Below are 17,592 nucleotides of genomic sequence, written 5' to 3'. Positions count from 1 at the left end.
CGGTCCAAGAAAAGAAAGTCTACAGGTTGAAGAAGGCTTTGTATGGCTTGAAACAAGCTCCTAGGGTACTCAAAAATTGATGGATATTTCATCAAAAACGGGTATATTAGAAGCCAAAATGAACCAACCTTGTACGTAAAGAATGAAGAAGGCTTTGTATGACATCATTTGCACGAGTCAATCCCCCAAATTGATTGCTGAATTTAAGAGTGGTATGAAAAAGGAATTTGAGATGACTGATCTTGGTCTCCTCAAATATTTCTTGGGCTTAGAAGTAAGACAAACCAGGCATGGTGTATTTCTGTCATAGGAAAAGTATGCTAAGATCTCTTAAAGAAGTTTCAAGTGGAAGAATGTAATGTGGAGAATACACCAATGAATGCCAATGATAAATTTCAAGTAAATGATGAGGCAGACAAGACGAATGAAACGGTTTATCGAAGCTTGGTAGGAGGATTGATATACTTAACTCACACAAGGCCGGACGTCAGTCACACGGTGAGTATAGTGTCACGGTTCATGCAAACACCCTCTAAAGTACATCTTGGAGCAGCAAAAAGAATTTTAAAGTATGTTTCTGGAACCGTAGGCTATGATATTTGGTACAAGAAAGGAACCAAGGTTGAATTATGCGGTTTTTTCGGACAGCAATTGGGCAAGTTGTTTGGATGATAGGAAGAGTATATCTGCATATGTTTTCTCTGTTGGAAGCGGGGCTGTTAGTTGGAGTTCAAAGAAGCAAACAACTGTGGCTTTATCGAGTACCGAGGCCGAATACATATCGGCCACTGCAGCAACGTGTCAAGCCATATGGCTAAGAAGGATGTTAGTGATCTCGATCTACATCAGGGAGGAGCTACAACAATCTATTGTGACAATGTTTCAGCAATCAATCTGAGTAAGAATCCGGTTCTTAATGGTAGATCAAAACATATTGAATTAAAGCATCACTTTGTTCGAGATATGGTAGCACAAGATGTTGTGAAGTTAAAGTATTGCAACACAAACGAACAACTTGCTGATGTGCTGATTATAGCTTTATCAGAGAAAAGTTTGTGTATTTTCGGCATCAACTTGGAGTCATGGAGTTTGGCTCAAGGGAGGGTATTGAAGAATGACCCAAACCCGTCTAGCAAAGATGAATTAATTGGTAATGCACGTTTGTTTTATTTTTGCACATGTTATTTGTTTTGAATAAGAGGCCAATGGCCCAATCTGTTTCATAGTGCTAGTCTTTAGGAAGTTTATGTTAGTTTCCTAAGACTAGTTCTAGGGTTCTTTTCTTTATATTGTAGTCTACGTGCTATCTGTGATATCAGCAAATTAATTCCAAAAACTTCATCTTTGAATTCTTTGTTTCAATTATATTCCTTGCCTTCAATCTGCTCTTCATACAAACAAGCTAGTCAAAAATATAATAAATGAAAAATCCTTTAAAAAAAGGAAAATGAGCTAACGTTGAAACAAAGAGAAAATTATGTTTTATGCACATGTGCTTAACGGCGTGAGCACTATACAGGTCTTGATCCGTGTCATCGTACTTTTACAGCGGGTTTTTTTGCCACTCCGCCTGTTGACCGTTATTTGACTTTGTGAAATTACTATCCTACCCTTTAATAATCAGGTGAAATTACCATTATGCCTTTTGGTAATAACAATAATAATCATCATCTCCGGATTCTATCATCATCATCTTTGTCTTCAACCTTCGAGCACCACCACCATCTCCAATCTTCCTCATTATCTATGTCCATCACTCCACCACCACCGTCACTTCCACCTCTCCCTTCACCTTCTTTCTTATTGTTCTTTATTGATTTTAATAACATATGTGATGATACAAATATGATAATTTGTTGAAATTGATGATCGATTGTTGTTAAAATGATGATTATGAGATGATTTGATGTTATTTCACCGAGCAATTTCAAGTAATAAAAGTCCAATTTTCAGATTTGAGATTATGTTCATTCGTTAGTCAAAATCGAATCCAAAAAGACATTGTGGATAAATTAAAAAAGGTAAAAGAATAATAAATTAAAAAAATCTATAATTGGATTATTAAAGAACAAAAAAAATTGATTTATTTATTCAAGTTTATTGTTTTTGTTAGCTTTACGTAGAGGTGCACAAAAAACCCGTACCCAGAACTGGACCTGAAAAAAGTACCCGGAACCGGGTTTTTTTTATACCCGGGTATTCTAAACCCGAAACCGGAACCGACCCTACCCGTAGGGTAAGGATAGCGTATTCATTTTGAGGTCAATACCCGTACCCGGAACCGTATCCGATTTATACCCGGACCATGTCAGACCCTATACCCGATAGCCGATACCAATTTTCTAATACCCGAAATAATACATGAGTTTTTATAGTATATTTTTATGTTTACTTCACAACTTTTATGTTTAAGTTTTTGTAAAATACATATTACTGAGTAAATAATTTGAATTTAAGTGGATTTATTGTTTTTGTAATATAGTTTAATTATTTTTATATATTACAAAGCAAATTTAAATTTTAAATAGATTAAAAAATGTATAAAAAATTACAAATTCAAAACCGGGTATTAATACCCGATCGTACCCGGACACATACGGTTATACCCTAACCCGATCATACCCTACCCGGGTACATAGGGTTGGGTTTTTCTCCTCAATACCCTACCCGAACCCTACCCGATTTCTCTTAATACCCGATTTTCCAATAACCGATCATACCCGAACCCGGGTATTCAAAAAAACCCGATTTGTGCACCTCTAGCTTTACGTCTCGGACATTCTTTTTCTATCTTATTGATTTATTGATAACTAAAACTTATAAATAAACACTTTTTAACTGTTCTCCAAGTGTTGTAACAAAAAATCATTATTAAGCAATCAAATATTAAACAAGTAAATAAGCATTAAACAAAGTCCTAAAAATGAATCCGAACAAAACCTGCAACGTATATATATTTTTATGATGATGGTGCAACAAATTCATCTTCATTTTCTTCACTTTGTTCTATTGATGACTCTGTGTGTCAATTCTATAAGCGCCCGTCTCGACCGTTGAACATCTTCGTCGTCATTCTCGGGAAACGAATCGACTGCAGCCGATGCCAAGCTGGCATGCTTTGCTGCTAGTTCTCTTGTTCTTTGTATCCCATGGCTTTTACCAAGATACTCTAGAGCCTGTATTATCCATATCAATGAGAATGATTGTTATTTACCAATTGTTAAAGTTGAAAGTCAAAAACATCGGATCAGCTTAAATATCGAACAAAACTAAGAGATCAATCGCGCAAAATCAGCATCATTATTGTTTTGTAGTAAATGATAACTATCATCATATCACATGACCCCGAATACAACACCTAGGGGTGTAAACGAGCCAATCTGAACCTGTGAGCTACACCGCTCGTTACAAGCTCGGATTGAGACAAGCTTAAATGAGTTTTGAGTCTTAAAATAAGCTCATTTAGAAAACAAGCCCGAGAACTTATCAAATCGAGCTGGATCACGAACCTAAACAAGCCTAGTCTTTATATAATTTTTATTTAATGTATTGATTATATATTTATATAATATTTGATACATACAAATTATGATAAAAATAACTAAATAATATATATTGTGTTATTTTATACAAATTACAATTGAGAATGCATATGAATTAATTAATAAATAATAAACAAGCCTGCGCCGAAAAAGATCTCGAAATGATCCTAGCTAGATCTTATAAGCCACGGCTCGTTTACACTTAAGTCAACACCCGTTTTTCAATTTGTGTAGCCAGAAATTATATCACGTATTTTTTTTTCTTTTTTGCATATCAGAACCCTATAACTAAAACTTACAACCTAAGCATATAATAAAATTGACATAACAATAACCAAACAAGCGAACTTCGCGTTAGCTAGCTTTGCTTCGTGTCAATAAACCAAACCCATAAAACATAGGCCCATTTGAGTATTAGTCAAAACGGATTTGCTTTGAAACTCGTTTAGTACGGGTCAAAACGCGTCAGGTTGAGTTGACCCGTAACTATATTATCACCATAAAAATTTAACTATTTAATGACTTTTCAGCTGAAAAAGCTCGACTTGCCCATTGATACAGATCACAACGCATATTGAGTTATTGACTCGACCGCAAACAAACGGGTAAAAATTACTAAGTACAGTTGATACAGAAACTTACAAGATCCACATTGGCAGGGTCGTCCAATCCCCTGTCAACAACTGACCGTAATTCTGGGAACTCCTCCATTGCATATAATATTGGGGCCGTCACAATTCCCTGCAAAATCAGTTGCCACAAAGTTAAAAACACAAATTGCACAACATCATGCCATATTTGTGTGTTTGTATATGTGTATATATGTATATATGATGACTAAAGTGAGTGGATTACATGGTGAATGTCAGATAACGCGCCCTTCCCTAGAGATGATGATGTGCCAGTGAAATCTAGAACATCATCAATTAACTGAAACGCTAAACCCTGCAAGGAAAAAGAACAAAGATAAGTCCGTGTTACAATCATATTACCTAGGACTAGAAAACGGGTCGGGTCGGGTCAGTTCAGAAGGGTCACGGGTTAGGGTCTGAACGGGTTAGGATCGAAACAGGTCAAATTAAAAAAATGGTTGTTTTGGGTCGGGTCGGAACAGGTCCTAGTTGGAACGTATCTGGGTCCAAATGGGTCCGGGTCGTAACGGGTTTCCTGTCAAAACGGTTTTTTTCCCATTCATAAAAAACACTATTTCATCATTAATATCCCTTTGATTCGGGTCAAAATAGGTTTCAGAGTCGCTACGGGTTCGGATCGTAACATGTTTCGGGTCGGAATGGGTTTCGAATCACAACAGATTCGGTTCGGATTGGGCTTCGGACCGGGACGGGTTTCATCATAGAACGAGTTTCGGATCAGAACAGGTTCGGTTTGGAATGGATCAGAACGGGTTCGGTTTGGTAATGGTTGAAATGAGTAATATTACCCATTTTAACCATTGCCAAACTGGTAGGACCCGCCCACCAAAAAAAGAAATAGCTGATTCTTACACACCAGATTTTTTCCATACTCATATGCCAGCATGGCAACCTCTGCAGTTTGACCTGTAAGAAGAGCAATGGATTTGCAGCTGTTGGATATTAATGATGCAGTCTTGTAGTATGTCTTCTGTAAATAGTAATCCATGCTGCAACAGAAAAAAAAAATTAATTATACCGGCCCAAAATATTCCAAATCTCCAAGCTCAGACACTAGCATTGTGAAATGTAACTACAAAAGTTTCTTTTTCAAATTACAGGCAAAATTGTGTAAAAATAGTGGTTATACTATGATTTTCAAAACGACTTTGTTCATCAAAATTGATTTACAAGGAGTAAGCATACCTACTACGCTGGTCTGCTGACGAGCTCATTTGCATCGTCTCTCCGGTAACAAGATGCTCAACTGCTGTTGCTATCAATGATACAACCTGAAAACACCAATAACCAACAGAATATAGGAAAGATTGTATGTATATAATCATATATACGCGCACAGCCACACACACACATAAATATATATAGGAGAGAGATGGATACCTCTGTGTTTTTCAAGGAAGCAAGGGTGATACAAGCTCTAGAAAGCAAGAAATCTCCAGCCAATACTGAGATCTGCACAAAGAAAACACAAGTACTCTTTCAAAAGTAGTTATAACTGGTGAATACCAAGAACGCATAATTACAACATAATCATCCATAAACACCCGATTAAATCAACACACATGGGATGAATTGTAACAAAACTGTTCTGCCAGACAAAGTCAAAGCAGACCGTCTTTATTGATAAAATTGACCAACCACTCTATACAATTTTGGGCATATATATAGCGCTGATGCCGCCTATGAAACGGTACTAACAAAGTGGTTGTGCCCCTTCGTTTCGGATACCAGAAAACTGTCATAGCCGCTAAATAACGGATGTTGACTCTTGTCGACTTTTGTTTTCTAACTTGTAACTGATAATCTAATAATTGCATAATAAACATAACCTAAAAACCTATGTCTAGAATACATTTGAATAAGAATTAGTCTTATGACGAACCCGATGCATTGTTTATATATCACAGACAGAAAAGAGTGAATTAAGTCACCTTATTTCCCATCACAAAGTTAAGAGAGCCAATCCCGCATTTTTGCTATCATACTTAATAATAATATAATTCATATCAGCAATTTAAGCAATAAGAAAATAAAAGGCGCAAACATTAGTCACCTTATTTCCCATCACAAAGTTAAGAGAGCCAATCCCGCGTCTTGTATCAGCATCATCCAGTACATCATCATGAAGGAGGCTGGCAACCTGAAATCAAAAAGCACAAGAAAAAACAAATTTTAAAATTAGTTCTCAAAAATCAAGAAAATATCAAGTACATATTATATGAAACCTAACATGAATCATTTCTGTGATTTCAGCGATAGCTTGAAGTCTTGTTCTCAACTCTGTTGAAATAATATCAACAACTCCTTCTGAAGCTGGTTTAGAGATTTGAACATTTAAAGCTGTTGCCATTAATAATATAACCTGCAAAAGACAACAATTGAGTCACACCATCTTGGCACAATAACACGATCACAAGAAAAGAAAGCGATAAACTTACGGTGGGGCGAAGCCTCTTCCCTTCAACACCCATTTTAAAGAAATACTCGGCTGCAGAGGCAAGCTTTGGCACCTGCAAAAGAGCATGCATTTAAAGTCGATTACTAGTTACTACCAAAAGTATATCAAGAATGAAATAATAAGAGTTGTATTATCCGTACCTCAGCAACAACCATTGATCGCAGCCTATTAGCAACTATCGATAATTCATCAGCAACAAGAGAAAACGGGTCCACCTGATCCTGGACAAAAAGAAGACAACTTTAAGAATAATATATGGGGAATATTTGGTATAATTAGGAAAAAAACAAAAGAAATGATACTAAAAATGAAAAAAAAAGCACTTACCTCTTCATACTGGGGTTGGGGTCCACCAGAACGAAAAGAACGGGAAAACCAGGGAGAGATTACTCTGCAACCCAAAACCTACTAATCACCGAAAACAATAACAAGTCATATAACATAAAAACCATGAAACAAGTGGCACTACAATGAACAACCGGTAATCGAAAAAGCAAATAGCCCAGAAATAAGAATGCAACAAAACTTCAAGATAAGAAGAAGCAAATGATGCAGTAACTTGAATGATACAATATAACAGATAGTGAAGAAAACTGGAATACAGAAAGTGGCATGTGACGAATAGTAACCCTCTAAATATTTTAAAAACCATTCTCTATTTCTATCTATCTATATTTTAAAAACATTGTTTACTTTATTATTTTTGTCCCTTTCCTACACACTCACATAATTACATAAATGATGAATGGTGACCCTCTAAATATGAACGGAATGTGGGAGCTAAATAAGTGATAAACTATACTTTCATCCATAAAATGATAGACCTTACATACTTCATTTTTCTTAATCATGAATCTTTTCCCTCATAAGTACCCATCGCTGCCTGTTTCAAGACATCCCTAAACAATCTTAAAATCACATAACTCCCCCCATGTTCAACAACAATACCATCACATTGTGCATAAAAAATCAAACCACAAAGGCACATATTTGTATGATAAATTAAATATGAGGCATACATATTCTCTCTTCACATAAAAGAAGACCTAAAAATGGATACTTTATGTCAAAAATACTACTTTCCAAAACACCAGGAAGATCGCGAAACTTAATTTGGCAATGACATTGAATGATTATAGCTAGCAATTCAGTCCATTCAACGTTCATCGAAAATAAACAAAAATTCAAAATAAGATGATGGAAATGATGCACTAACTTAAAATGTATAACAGAATGTGAAGAACCATAAAACAGAAAATCTATAACTATAAGCATCAGAAATATACCCTACCTAGAGTGTACAGTTTAAACTAATCCTGTATGCAACTGTAAAACCCCGTTAAGCATTATAATGTATAAGCTGTCTAACCTAAACAATGATAATACCACACTTCCCCCGCATATAGGGCTGTCCAAACTGCTAGTCACTCGAAAAATGATAGCTTGATTTGGAACTGAGCCGACCCGATCCGCTCGGTTCGGTTTGAGAACGAGCCACGCACGAACTGTTTGTTCACGTGTTAGGAGGAAATATCGATCATGTTTCTGTTTTGAACTTATTACATATGTTTTCTTTTTAACTTGAGTTTTAGGCATTTTAAAATTAGAAGTTTAGACATTTTGGAGTTAAAATTCTTGCATTAATGAAATTATAAAGTTTTAGAAAATTAGAATTGAAAACTTTGTACGAAATAAAACACCAAGCCAAACCAAGTATGAGTAAACCTGCGTTCGGTTCGGTTCGGCTCGGCTCGTCGTAACCACACATTCCATTCACATTAAAAAAAAGCTAGAAATGAATATACACTCTCTAACCTAATTTGGCAATAAAACTGAACAAAAAAAACCCTAACTATCAATTAAATTCATTAAACGTTGAATTAAAACCACAATACGATTAACGAAATCAAATACTCGTGAAACGTTCACCTGTTCAGAAGGAGACCTGAACCGGCTGTAGTGATGAGGCGATTGTTGAACCGGAGTAGACCAGTACAGCCGTTGGTAACTGCTGGTGGCGGCTCGTGAAATCCGATTAATTGTTCGATAAATTGACATATTAATAATTAAATAAACAGAGGCGAATGAAATTAAATAGAGATTTGGAAGGGGTTAAGAAGAAGAGGTTAACGGTGGTGGCTGAAAGTGTGAAATTGGAAGGATTTGTGGCGGCTAAATAAATGAAAATGAAGAAAAGAAGATTATTAGTTATTAAAAATTAGCCGACGTAGCTGATGCGGAAGTGTGACACGGCGGCGATGATGATGATGGAGATGCGACCACGTGCATAACCCTAACTTTGGGGCCTCTCACTAGATGTTTATTACTACCTTTTTTTGTTACGACAAACAAATTATTTAAATGGACTGATACTAAATTTATTATATCGGGATGCATTTGTCTTTTGATTTGGTAAAACCTTTCGCATAAGGCCAACATGCATGAACACTCGGTCGAAGGCATGAAAGTGTGATGAGTAAAATTCATTTAGTTTAACGATCTAACTGGTGAGAGTCACATGTTCGTCTGGTCTCTAATCATCATCTTGATGCCGATGAAATTAAATGGTGATGACAAGAATCAAACCTGATTCTCATGAAATACCAGGTCTCTTGTACCAATTCACTGCTTAGCTCATTGTCCAATCGCTAGTTATTTATATATTTTTTATTACTTTTTAAGTAATGTTTTATGAATAATAATAATAAAATGAGGTAAGAAGGGGGTGTCATGTGTGTGACCAAACGGATCATCATTTTTTTTCCTTTCTTTCTTTCTTTACATTGAAATGGCGTGTGCTACAATATCTGGTTATGTATGGGGTGTGTGGTGCGATTTGGTAAGTACGTTAGTGTTAACGTTAAAATAACCAATTAATTCAAGTAAATTAAAATTCCAATTTTATAAAACCTAAGCGATTCAATGAAACAGTATTTTTGGTTCGGGCCGGTTTTTCGGTTTGCTTCGGATTTTCACAAAACTAAACCAAAACCGATATTAGTAAAAATCAAATTAAACCTTCGGTTTCTTGACGGTTTTTTGGTTTTGTGCACACCCTTACATCTAGTAAAGCTAGTAAAGATTAGTGTTGTTGCATAAACTTGCGATAAAGATTTTTTTTTCTATATATATATTTTTTAATAATAACTCCAATTTTATATATAACACAAACCGGTAAAGATATGATTAGTTGATTATTCAGCTTACGGATTTCCTCGAGAATCCTTTAAAATTCCGGAGTCTATGACCAGTAAAAGCAGTATTGTAGAATAGCGCTAGTCAGTAATCCAAATGATCGTTCAAAAAAAAGTATGAAGTTTAGTTGATGTGTTCTTTATTTCACCACTTCATAAATCCTTTCACCATGCCGCCAACATGTCATCTTTTACATATGAGACCTACTTTACTTAACATTATGATTCCTTAATATATGTCTCAAGTTCGAAACTAAATACGGGCCGATAACACAGTCACAGTATAGTCTTCTCCACTGTATTACCGGTGGCATACATGTAGAACACAAGTGTACTTAACACAAAAAAAGTCAACATTACCATATCATATGCACTACTAGCTACTTTGTGTTTATGTATGGTCCAACTAGTAAACATGGGAATGTTGCTTGGCAGTCAAGAAAGCTTTTAAGCGGGTGTTTTTCTCTTCAACGTCCTCGAATGCAACTCTCCGTCCATGGCCTGCAAATAATATCAATCAGTTCGACTAACTTTAGAGGTCACAAAATGGCTGTGTCGGGCTGGTAATGGATAGAAAACAAGTAACTTGGTACAGGTACGGGTCAATTCATGTTGGATTCACATATAAACAATTTTGGTCGAACCTTTTATATATACGTATTAAAAACTATATTATTCCAATAGTATTCTTAACTTCTCAATAAAACTATTTAAAAAAACACACTTAACGAGTCATTCAACCCGTTTAACCATTTGACCCGCTTTCTTCTATCTACACTAATATGAACTAACATGATTCATGCAATCATATTCAAGCATTGTTAAAAATAATAATAAAAAAAAACCAACCTGGTAATATCCACTCAAATTCCAGCTCAAGCAACATAGCAACACTATCCAACTGTATAGGCACTGCAAATTGGAAATACAATCAGCAGATTACAGAATATAATGCGTACGAAACATTAATTATCTGATGTCTAAATGAAGTTCAAAAGGCATTCATATACCTGAATAAAAATTGTATATCTCAGAAATAGCCAGCTTAGACTCATCCATTGCCAATGCCAGATGATCTCCGGTGAAAAGCACCTTTAAAGGCTTATAAAACAAGCACACGGACCCCTGCCACTCCGTTCACAATACAAGATAAAAACATCAATTTTTAGAATTTTGGATGGTTAAATAGTTAAAAAGGATATTCTTTTGGTGAAAAATGAAATAAGGTAGCATATGCATTCACTTCTGTGTGGCCCGGGGTGTGTATAAGCTGGATATCATCACTAAGACTCCACGGTCCACATCCGTTCAACTTCATCTCAACATTGCTGGTTGAAGCATTTACCTGATAATTAAAAAATAATAACAAAATTTTATTAAAATTAAAATAATTTTAACAAGCTAAACAAGTAGGCCTGTAAATGAACCAAACGTTCAGTGAACTGTTCGTGAATCGTTCGGCAGGAAGTTCGTTTATTTAATAAACGAATGAACATGAACAAAAAACTTGTGTTCATTTAATTATACGAACGAACATGAACACGTGTGTTGTTTTTATGTTTATGAACTGTCTATGTTTGATTATTTATGTTCATTTGTGTTTATTTAAGTGTGTTAATTTATGTTCGTTTATCAGTGTTCATTTACATTTGTTTATGTTCATGAACTATTCGTTTAGATTTTAACCAAACGAACACAGACGAACACGAATATGTTCAATTTTTTCAAGAACGAACATGTACACGAATATTTCTCTGATAAGTGTTCGTGTTCGTTTGAAGTTAAATGGACGAACACGGACATGCCCTTGTTCGTGTTCGTTCAGTCCGTTTACAGGCCTATAAACATGTGTGATAGATAAAGCGTGGACTGTGGAATAAAAATTCAGCCATCATACCTCTGTGGAGTGAAGCACTCTTTCACAATTTAATCGCTTTGACCACTTCTCGTGATCTGCCACATCATCCCTAATTCAAACAAGAAATCAAAAATAGCTTATAAATTTAAAGGTGGCATTTTCGACTTGTTTAACTGTGAAAGGTCGATATGGGTTTATTTTTATCATTTACAGATAAAATGGGTTAAATAAAAAAAGTTGCTAATAAGTAAACGGGTGAAGTAGATAGAAAGTCACCCAACTACCCACGGTGTGTTTTCTAATGAAATAATTATATCTGTATAATTCTTATATGGTAATTTATATCAACTGGACCACATCATCATACATACCGGTGAGTGAGAAACATGTATCGAGCTCCGCCCATTTTCTCAATGTTAGAAGCTAGCCTTTCTGTATATCGAGGGCTGCAATATATTACAGGTTTATGATATAATAATTGACTCGTCGATAAGAATCGTATGATTCATAGAAATTTGGATGGTTAGATAACCTGTCAATAAGAATATTCCCTTCAGGATGAACCAACAGATAGGATGCTGCTCCGTATGATTTATCAGAGTGATAACCACAATGATACACCCCCTGTAAATGATGATTAGTTTGACTTAGCATTTGGTCAAAACGGATTAAGGTCTAAACTCTTAAGTCTAAACAGATGATCTTTAAGTTCAGGTCAAAACAGGTTGGATTGACCCGCTAACACTTACTTTATTTAGTTTTTAGTTCCACTTATGGTTAATGCAATAAATATAAAATAAACAGGTAACCATATATTAGAAATTACAAAACAGACAGATGGGTTGCATATTTGGTCAAAATGGATTAAGGTCAAAACAGATCATCTTTAAGTCCATGTTAAAACGAGTTGGACTCAAGCACTTGGTTTGCCCATTCTTTTAGTTAAACAAAAGATTGAGGCATTTAATATATACATTAGATATAAGAAGTTTAAACCATTTGACTTCACTTTTGACCTTTTTTTTTTATGTTTAACCAATTTTATCCAACCCGAATTGACCCTTTTTCATACGAACGGTCATGGATATCAGCACTGTTTCTTACTAATTGGTAATATGATATCATAAAAGTTACTATTTTACAGCAAGTTCAGGTATCCTCATGTTTGATTAAATGTGTAAACCTTATAATAACCTCATGTTTGGTTATTTTTCAATCATATTTCATGGGGTAGGCATATCATGTATTCTAAATAGAACTTAAGTATTAATACTTTAAAAACTAATAGTTATAAAAGAAAATTCAAAGGATGTTACATCCAATTAATAAGCGTTGATGTGATTTAACAGAGATACATCGATGAAGAGTAATATATATTAAATGAATTACCGGAATTCTGTTGGTGTCAATGGGTATTGGAAATGTTTTTTGAACTTCTAAAATTTCATGAACGGGTTTCTCAGTACGGATTGAGTTCGTTGGACATGAAAGTAATGCCTGCAAATACAACATAAGAATGATATTATCTACAATCATTGTCAGTACCTCAGCTTGCAAGTAAGTTGATTAATCTTGGTTTTTGTTTGCCTAACAATATACGGTGAATGGCTTTTCAAAACTATCATATGACATAATACCTGAAGAGCCTTAACGCGCTCATCTTGACAGCTTGGCTGCTTTGAAACAGCAGACATGTCACCGACACGAGTGAAGATGTCCTGAAATACAAAAAAATTCAGAAAACAATACTTCTATCTCTGAAATGGTCTTCTCTTCAGAAATTATATAGTCCCATTCGTTTACATACTATATCAGGTAAAATGGTGATGTGGCGCACTGCCACCTCATCAAAATACAGGTGCCACATCACCAACGTATGTACTATAGAACTTAGAAGGTTGCTTAAATATGGAGGTAAAAAAACCTAAGTATCTGACATACAATGGCAAACAAACATTTTTTTTCTTGCAAAGTGTTACAGTAAGATTTAGGAAAACAAGAGAATTGTCTCCATGGTCCAAGCTGCATTAACGAACAACTTAACGACATTTACCATCTTGGGGGGGGGGGGGGGGGGCTGGGCTCCCGGATCGATCAACTCGGTAGGCCCGAAAGTTTTAATATTTTTTGTATATATATAATTTTTTGAAAAAATATGTATTCTTAATGTTTAAAACTAACTATCCAATTCATTTAAGCCCATTTTTATATATAAAAAAAATGCACAACCCGAACCATAACCCAATGAGCCCATTTTAAATTTTAATTGTTTAAACCTAATTTAAAAAAAAAAAAAAAAAACCTTTTACTTATAGCCCAATTTTCTCTCGCCTTCGACCCAAATTTTTTTAACGATTCTCCGAGACGGCCGTGCATATAACTATCATTCCAATCGATCTTACAAGATAACAAAACTTTACAATTGACCTCATGGACAATACTATTCCACACGTTTAGTCCATAGACTATTCAACTAGAGAATAGTCATAACAAAAGCAATCAACTTCATTACAGCATAATATTCAGTTAGAGAATAGTCACGTAGGCTATTTCAACTTCAATTAAAGACTTCATTACAGCTACAACTTCAATTAAAGAATAGTCATAAATCACAGAAGTTAATATTTAAAGAAAGGTAGTTTAATTACCGGGGCCATCCAACGACAGGTGTCGCAATCAATGCATGTATGATCTGCAATAAAAATAGACATCAAACTAGTTATCTGCCTTGTTAGCAACAACAAATATTTGAATGAAGCTAAACTTTTAGGCATATATAACCAAAGTTTAATAGATAATATGATAAATTCAGGTCAACAACTTCAACTTATGAAGATAAACACTGCAAGATTAGTCTGGGATATTAAAATCATCATATGCAGGAGTATTAATAGAAAACATTTAAAGATAACAAATTTGAAGATAATGGATGACACAAATTATAAAACCCTGAAAACAATATATGCAATTTAAATGTCATTATTTCAAATTTAATAGCAAGAAAGTTGTATAGCTTTCAAATTTAACAGCTAACAAGTAGGGGTCCAAACGAGCCGAGCCGTTCACGAGTTACTCGAGATCGAATCGATAAAAAGCTAAAAACAATCCGAGCTTCTTCGAGTTCAAGCCAAGCCCCAAATAAAGGTCGCTTAGTTATCGAGCCCGAGCTCGAGCCTTGTACAGGAAGTTTGTCTAGGCACATCGATCCTCTGTATTTTTTGAGTTTTACAACTTTTGTATTTTTATGTATTAATTTCACACTACACACAACCAAGCTCGTGCCAAGATTTGGCTTGTTTAAGATACACCATAAACGAGCCGAGTCCAAACATGAATTAATTCATTAATACACAATAAACGAAAAAATATTTAAAGAAAAGTAAAACTTACACACAATCGAGCTCGTGCGGAGATTTGGCTCGTTTTTAGTTTTTTTCTCAAAAAAATATTTAAAGAAAAGTAAAACTTACATGAATTAATTAATACACAATAACAAGCCGAGTCCAAACATGAAAAAATAACTCACGAACCATGCTCGAGTTTAGTAAAAGCGCTCGAGCTCTAGTAAACCAAATCGAGCCTAGTCAAGCGAGTTAAAGCGTTTACTGAAATAAATGAACCGACGAAGAAAACTCTCCATCAACGTTCTCGAACTCGTTTTAAGTTATCGCATATAAATAAATACGTAAAAATAATTAAAACGTATATAAATTATATAATACATAATAAACAAGCCGAGTCCAAACTTTAAAAAATCACTCACAAGACGAGCTCAAGCTCTCGTAAATCAAAAAGAACCGAACTCGAGCCTAGTCAAGCGAGTTAAAGTTTTTTAATTAAAATAAGAGATCGAAATAAACGAACCGACGAAGAAGTCTCCATCAACGTTCTCCGGACGTCGATTCTTCTTCGATAAACCTTGCAGTTGTGAGCTTTGACTTTGACTTTGACTTTTGATATTGATTACAAATTTCGAACGCCGTGGTTGTTTGGATGTAAGATGATGGTGGTAGTTTGGGAGGAAACGTAGCTGTGTTGCCATTTTTAATGTTACTCGTTGGCTTGTTGCAGAAGAAGAAGAAGAAGAAGAAGAAGAAGCAGCTGATTGCTATTTGCTTTCTACTGGTATGTATGTGTCAGTCTTGTATTTTGTTTTATTATTTTTGGATAATGTAAAATAATATTTAGATTACACGTTTAACAGATTATAAAACTTTTATAAGTAAGCATCTAAAAGTTTTTATTCTAATTTAGAAAGTAGACAAAAGAGCTTTGGTTAACTAACTTAATGGTTAACATAATTATCAATATTGACTTGTTACTTGACTAAAAAATGCATAAAAAATAACTTAAGCCATGTTCATACTAGTATATGAGTGGATAAGCGATCTAATTACAACCAAACTAATGGTCTCTCCACATAAAGCTAGGGCTCATTAGTATATTTTACGAATTATGTTTTGTTTTTGTTCAACCGGTTTGGCTTAAATTATCACTTTAATTCCAACTAGGTTATTAATCCGTGGGCGTTACGAGTAGAAAAATATAAATCATGTAACATCCACACGTAATATGAAAGTGGAAAACATAATTTCATATATACTTGTGGAGATGACAACATGATATATAATTGTTAATAATGCCGGGGTAACAATTAAAAGATTATTAAACATAACTTTCAACGAAAACAACGTTCATTTTACAATTATTAGATAGATAATTAAAACTTCAAAATGAGAATTTCATAAATTACTAAATAGTTTTTTATAAACCACATTTGTAAGTTTTATTTGTAATTTTACATTCATTGTTTAATATAAACATTTTAACGTCTCTACTATTCACTCGTGATAAAGTGACATATAGTTCACCATGTGTAAACACCGGTTCTCGCATGTATATGCCAACTCTTGCTAGTGATTGGCCTTGACATTTGTTAATGGTCATTGCAAAATAAACCGCAACAGGAAACTGTCTTCGTTTCAATTTGAATGGCAGTTTATTATCTGAAGGAGTTAGGCCACTACGAGTTATATAAGTGCTAAAGCCAATGTTAGTACCTAGAAGAACCTTTATTTCGATAAAACGCCTCCCCAAGTTAATTACTTGTAATATCGTTCTGTTTCATAAACCGTTCTTCTGATCAATATTCCTTAGTAACATTATTGTCACACCAACTTTTAGAACCAATCTATGATTAGGCATACCAGACATCTTTAAACCATCTAGAAAATCCGATGAGTGTAATGTTGGATCGAAACTAGGACCAACACTATCAGACTTGTCTATACTATCAGATCTGAGATATTCAAATTCTTCCCGGGAAACAAAGATAAAGATATGTCATTAATGTCTCGGACAACCTCATTTAAAGGTGCATGTATGACCCTTTCATGAAAATATGAAATATCATTAAAATTTTTCAATAATGCTGGATATACAAAATCAATCAGATCATAAATAGGATCGGATGAATCATCAATCAAAAGTTCATCTGGTATATCTATAATGGCGTTGTTGTATTTATAATAATGAAATGCAAATGTTGTATTTATAAATAAATGATAATTTTACATGAATTATAAGACATCATAACTTATTTGAATAGAATACAAAAACATACAAAGACTAACAAAGATAAATGAAAAATTAAATTATTTTATAACTTATATCATGAGTACAATAATAAGTAAACAAAGAAATTAGTCTCCAAATCAAAAAAAAAAATTTACAATTTTTATTCAACAAAACTTCTATCTCAATGTTGATTCAAAAGATGAACTTTATCTAAGACATTTATTACACATCAATAACTGTAATGATTTACTCTAAGATAGTACCCGTATTTATTTACACATCATTTTAAATATTTGTTGCACATCAATGT

General features: G+C 34.3%; 2 protein-coding genes across 3 annotated transcripts; both read right to left on the bottom strand.

Annotated features, from left to right (window-relative positions):
- Positions 1 to 2,844: 2,844 nt before the first annotated feature.
- Positions 2,845 to 8,810, bottom strand: LOC143566038 (solanesyl diphosphate synthase 3, chloroplastic/mitochondrial-like). Of its 2 annotated transcripts, none has more exons than XM_077052827.1 (12): positions 8,583 to 8,810; positions 6,981 to 7,058; positions 6,794 to 6,868; positions 6,634 to 6,705; positions 6,426 to 6,557; positions 6,249 to 6,335; positions 5,576 to 5,647; positions 5,381 to 5,466; positions 5,052 to 5,184; positions 4,398 to 4,487; positions 4,185 to 4,283; positions 2,845 to 3,176 (listed from the first exon to the last, which is right to left on the bottom strand). In XM_077052827.1, exons 1-12 carry the CDS (start codon positions 8,709 to 8,711, stop codon positions 2,997 to 2,999), a joined length of 1,233 nt encoding a protein of 410 aa, XP_076908942.1. In that variant the 5' UTR covers positions 8,712 to 8,810; the 3' UTR covers positions 2,845 to 2,996. The 2 variants fall into 2 exon arrangements, with proteins under 2 accessions (XP_076908942.1, XP_076908941.1); XM_077052826.1 differs by having other exon boundaries at positions 6,794 to 6,874; positions 8,583 to 8,807.
- A 1,397-nt stretch (positions 8,811 to 10,207) lies between these two features.
- Positions 10,208 to 15,751, bottom strand: LOC143566037 (uncharacterized). The gene is made up of 11 exons (XM_077052825.1): positions 15,570 to 15,751; positions 14,354 to 14,397; positions 13,343 to 13,423; positions 13,095 to 13,202; positions 12,238 to 12,329; positions 12,077 to 12,151; positions 11,745 to 11,814; positions 11,091 to 11,192; positions 10,858 to 10,972; positions 10,697 to 10,759; positions 10,208 to 10,348 (listed from the first exon to the last, which is right to left on the bottom strand). Exons 1-11 carry the CDS (start codon positions 15,745 to 15,747, stop codon positions 10,254 to 10,256), a joined length of 1,023 nt encoding a protein of 340 aa, XP_076908940.1. The 5' UTR covers positions 15,748 to 15,751; the 3' UTR covers positions 10,208 to 10,253.
- Positions 15,752 to 17,592: the final 1,841 nt, after the last annotated feature.

The sequence above is a fragment of the Bidens hawaiensis genome, unplaced genomic scaffold (assembly GCF_021521415.1).
Source record: "Bidens hawaiensis isolate Kalapana, Puna unplaced genomic scaffold, B.hawaiensis_p1.1 tig00022677_1, whole genome shotgun sequence".
Classification (NCBI taxonomy): domain Eukaryota; kingdom Viridiplantae; phylum Streptophyta; class Magnoliopsida; order Asterales; family Asteraceae; genus Bidens; species Bidens hawaiensis.
This window is presented reverse-complemented; position numbering and strand designations above follow the sequence as displayed.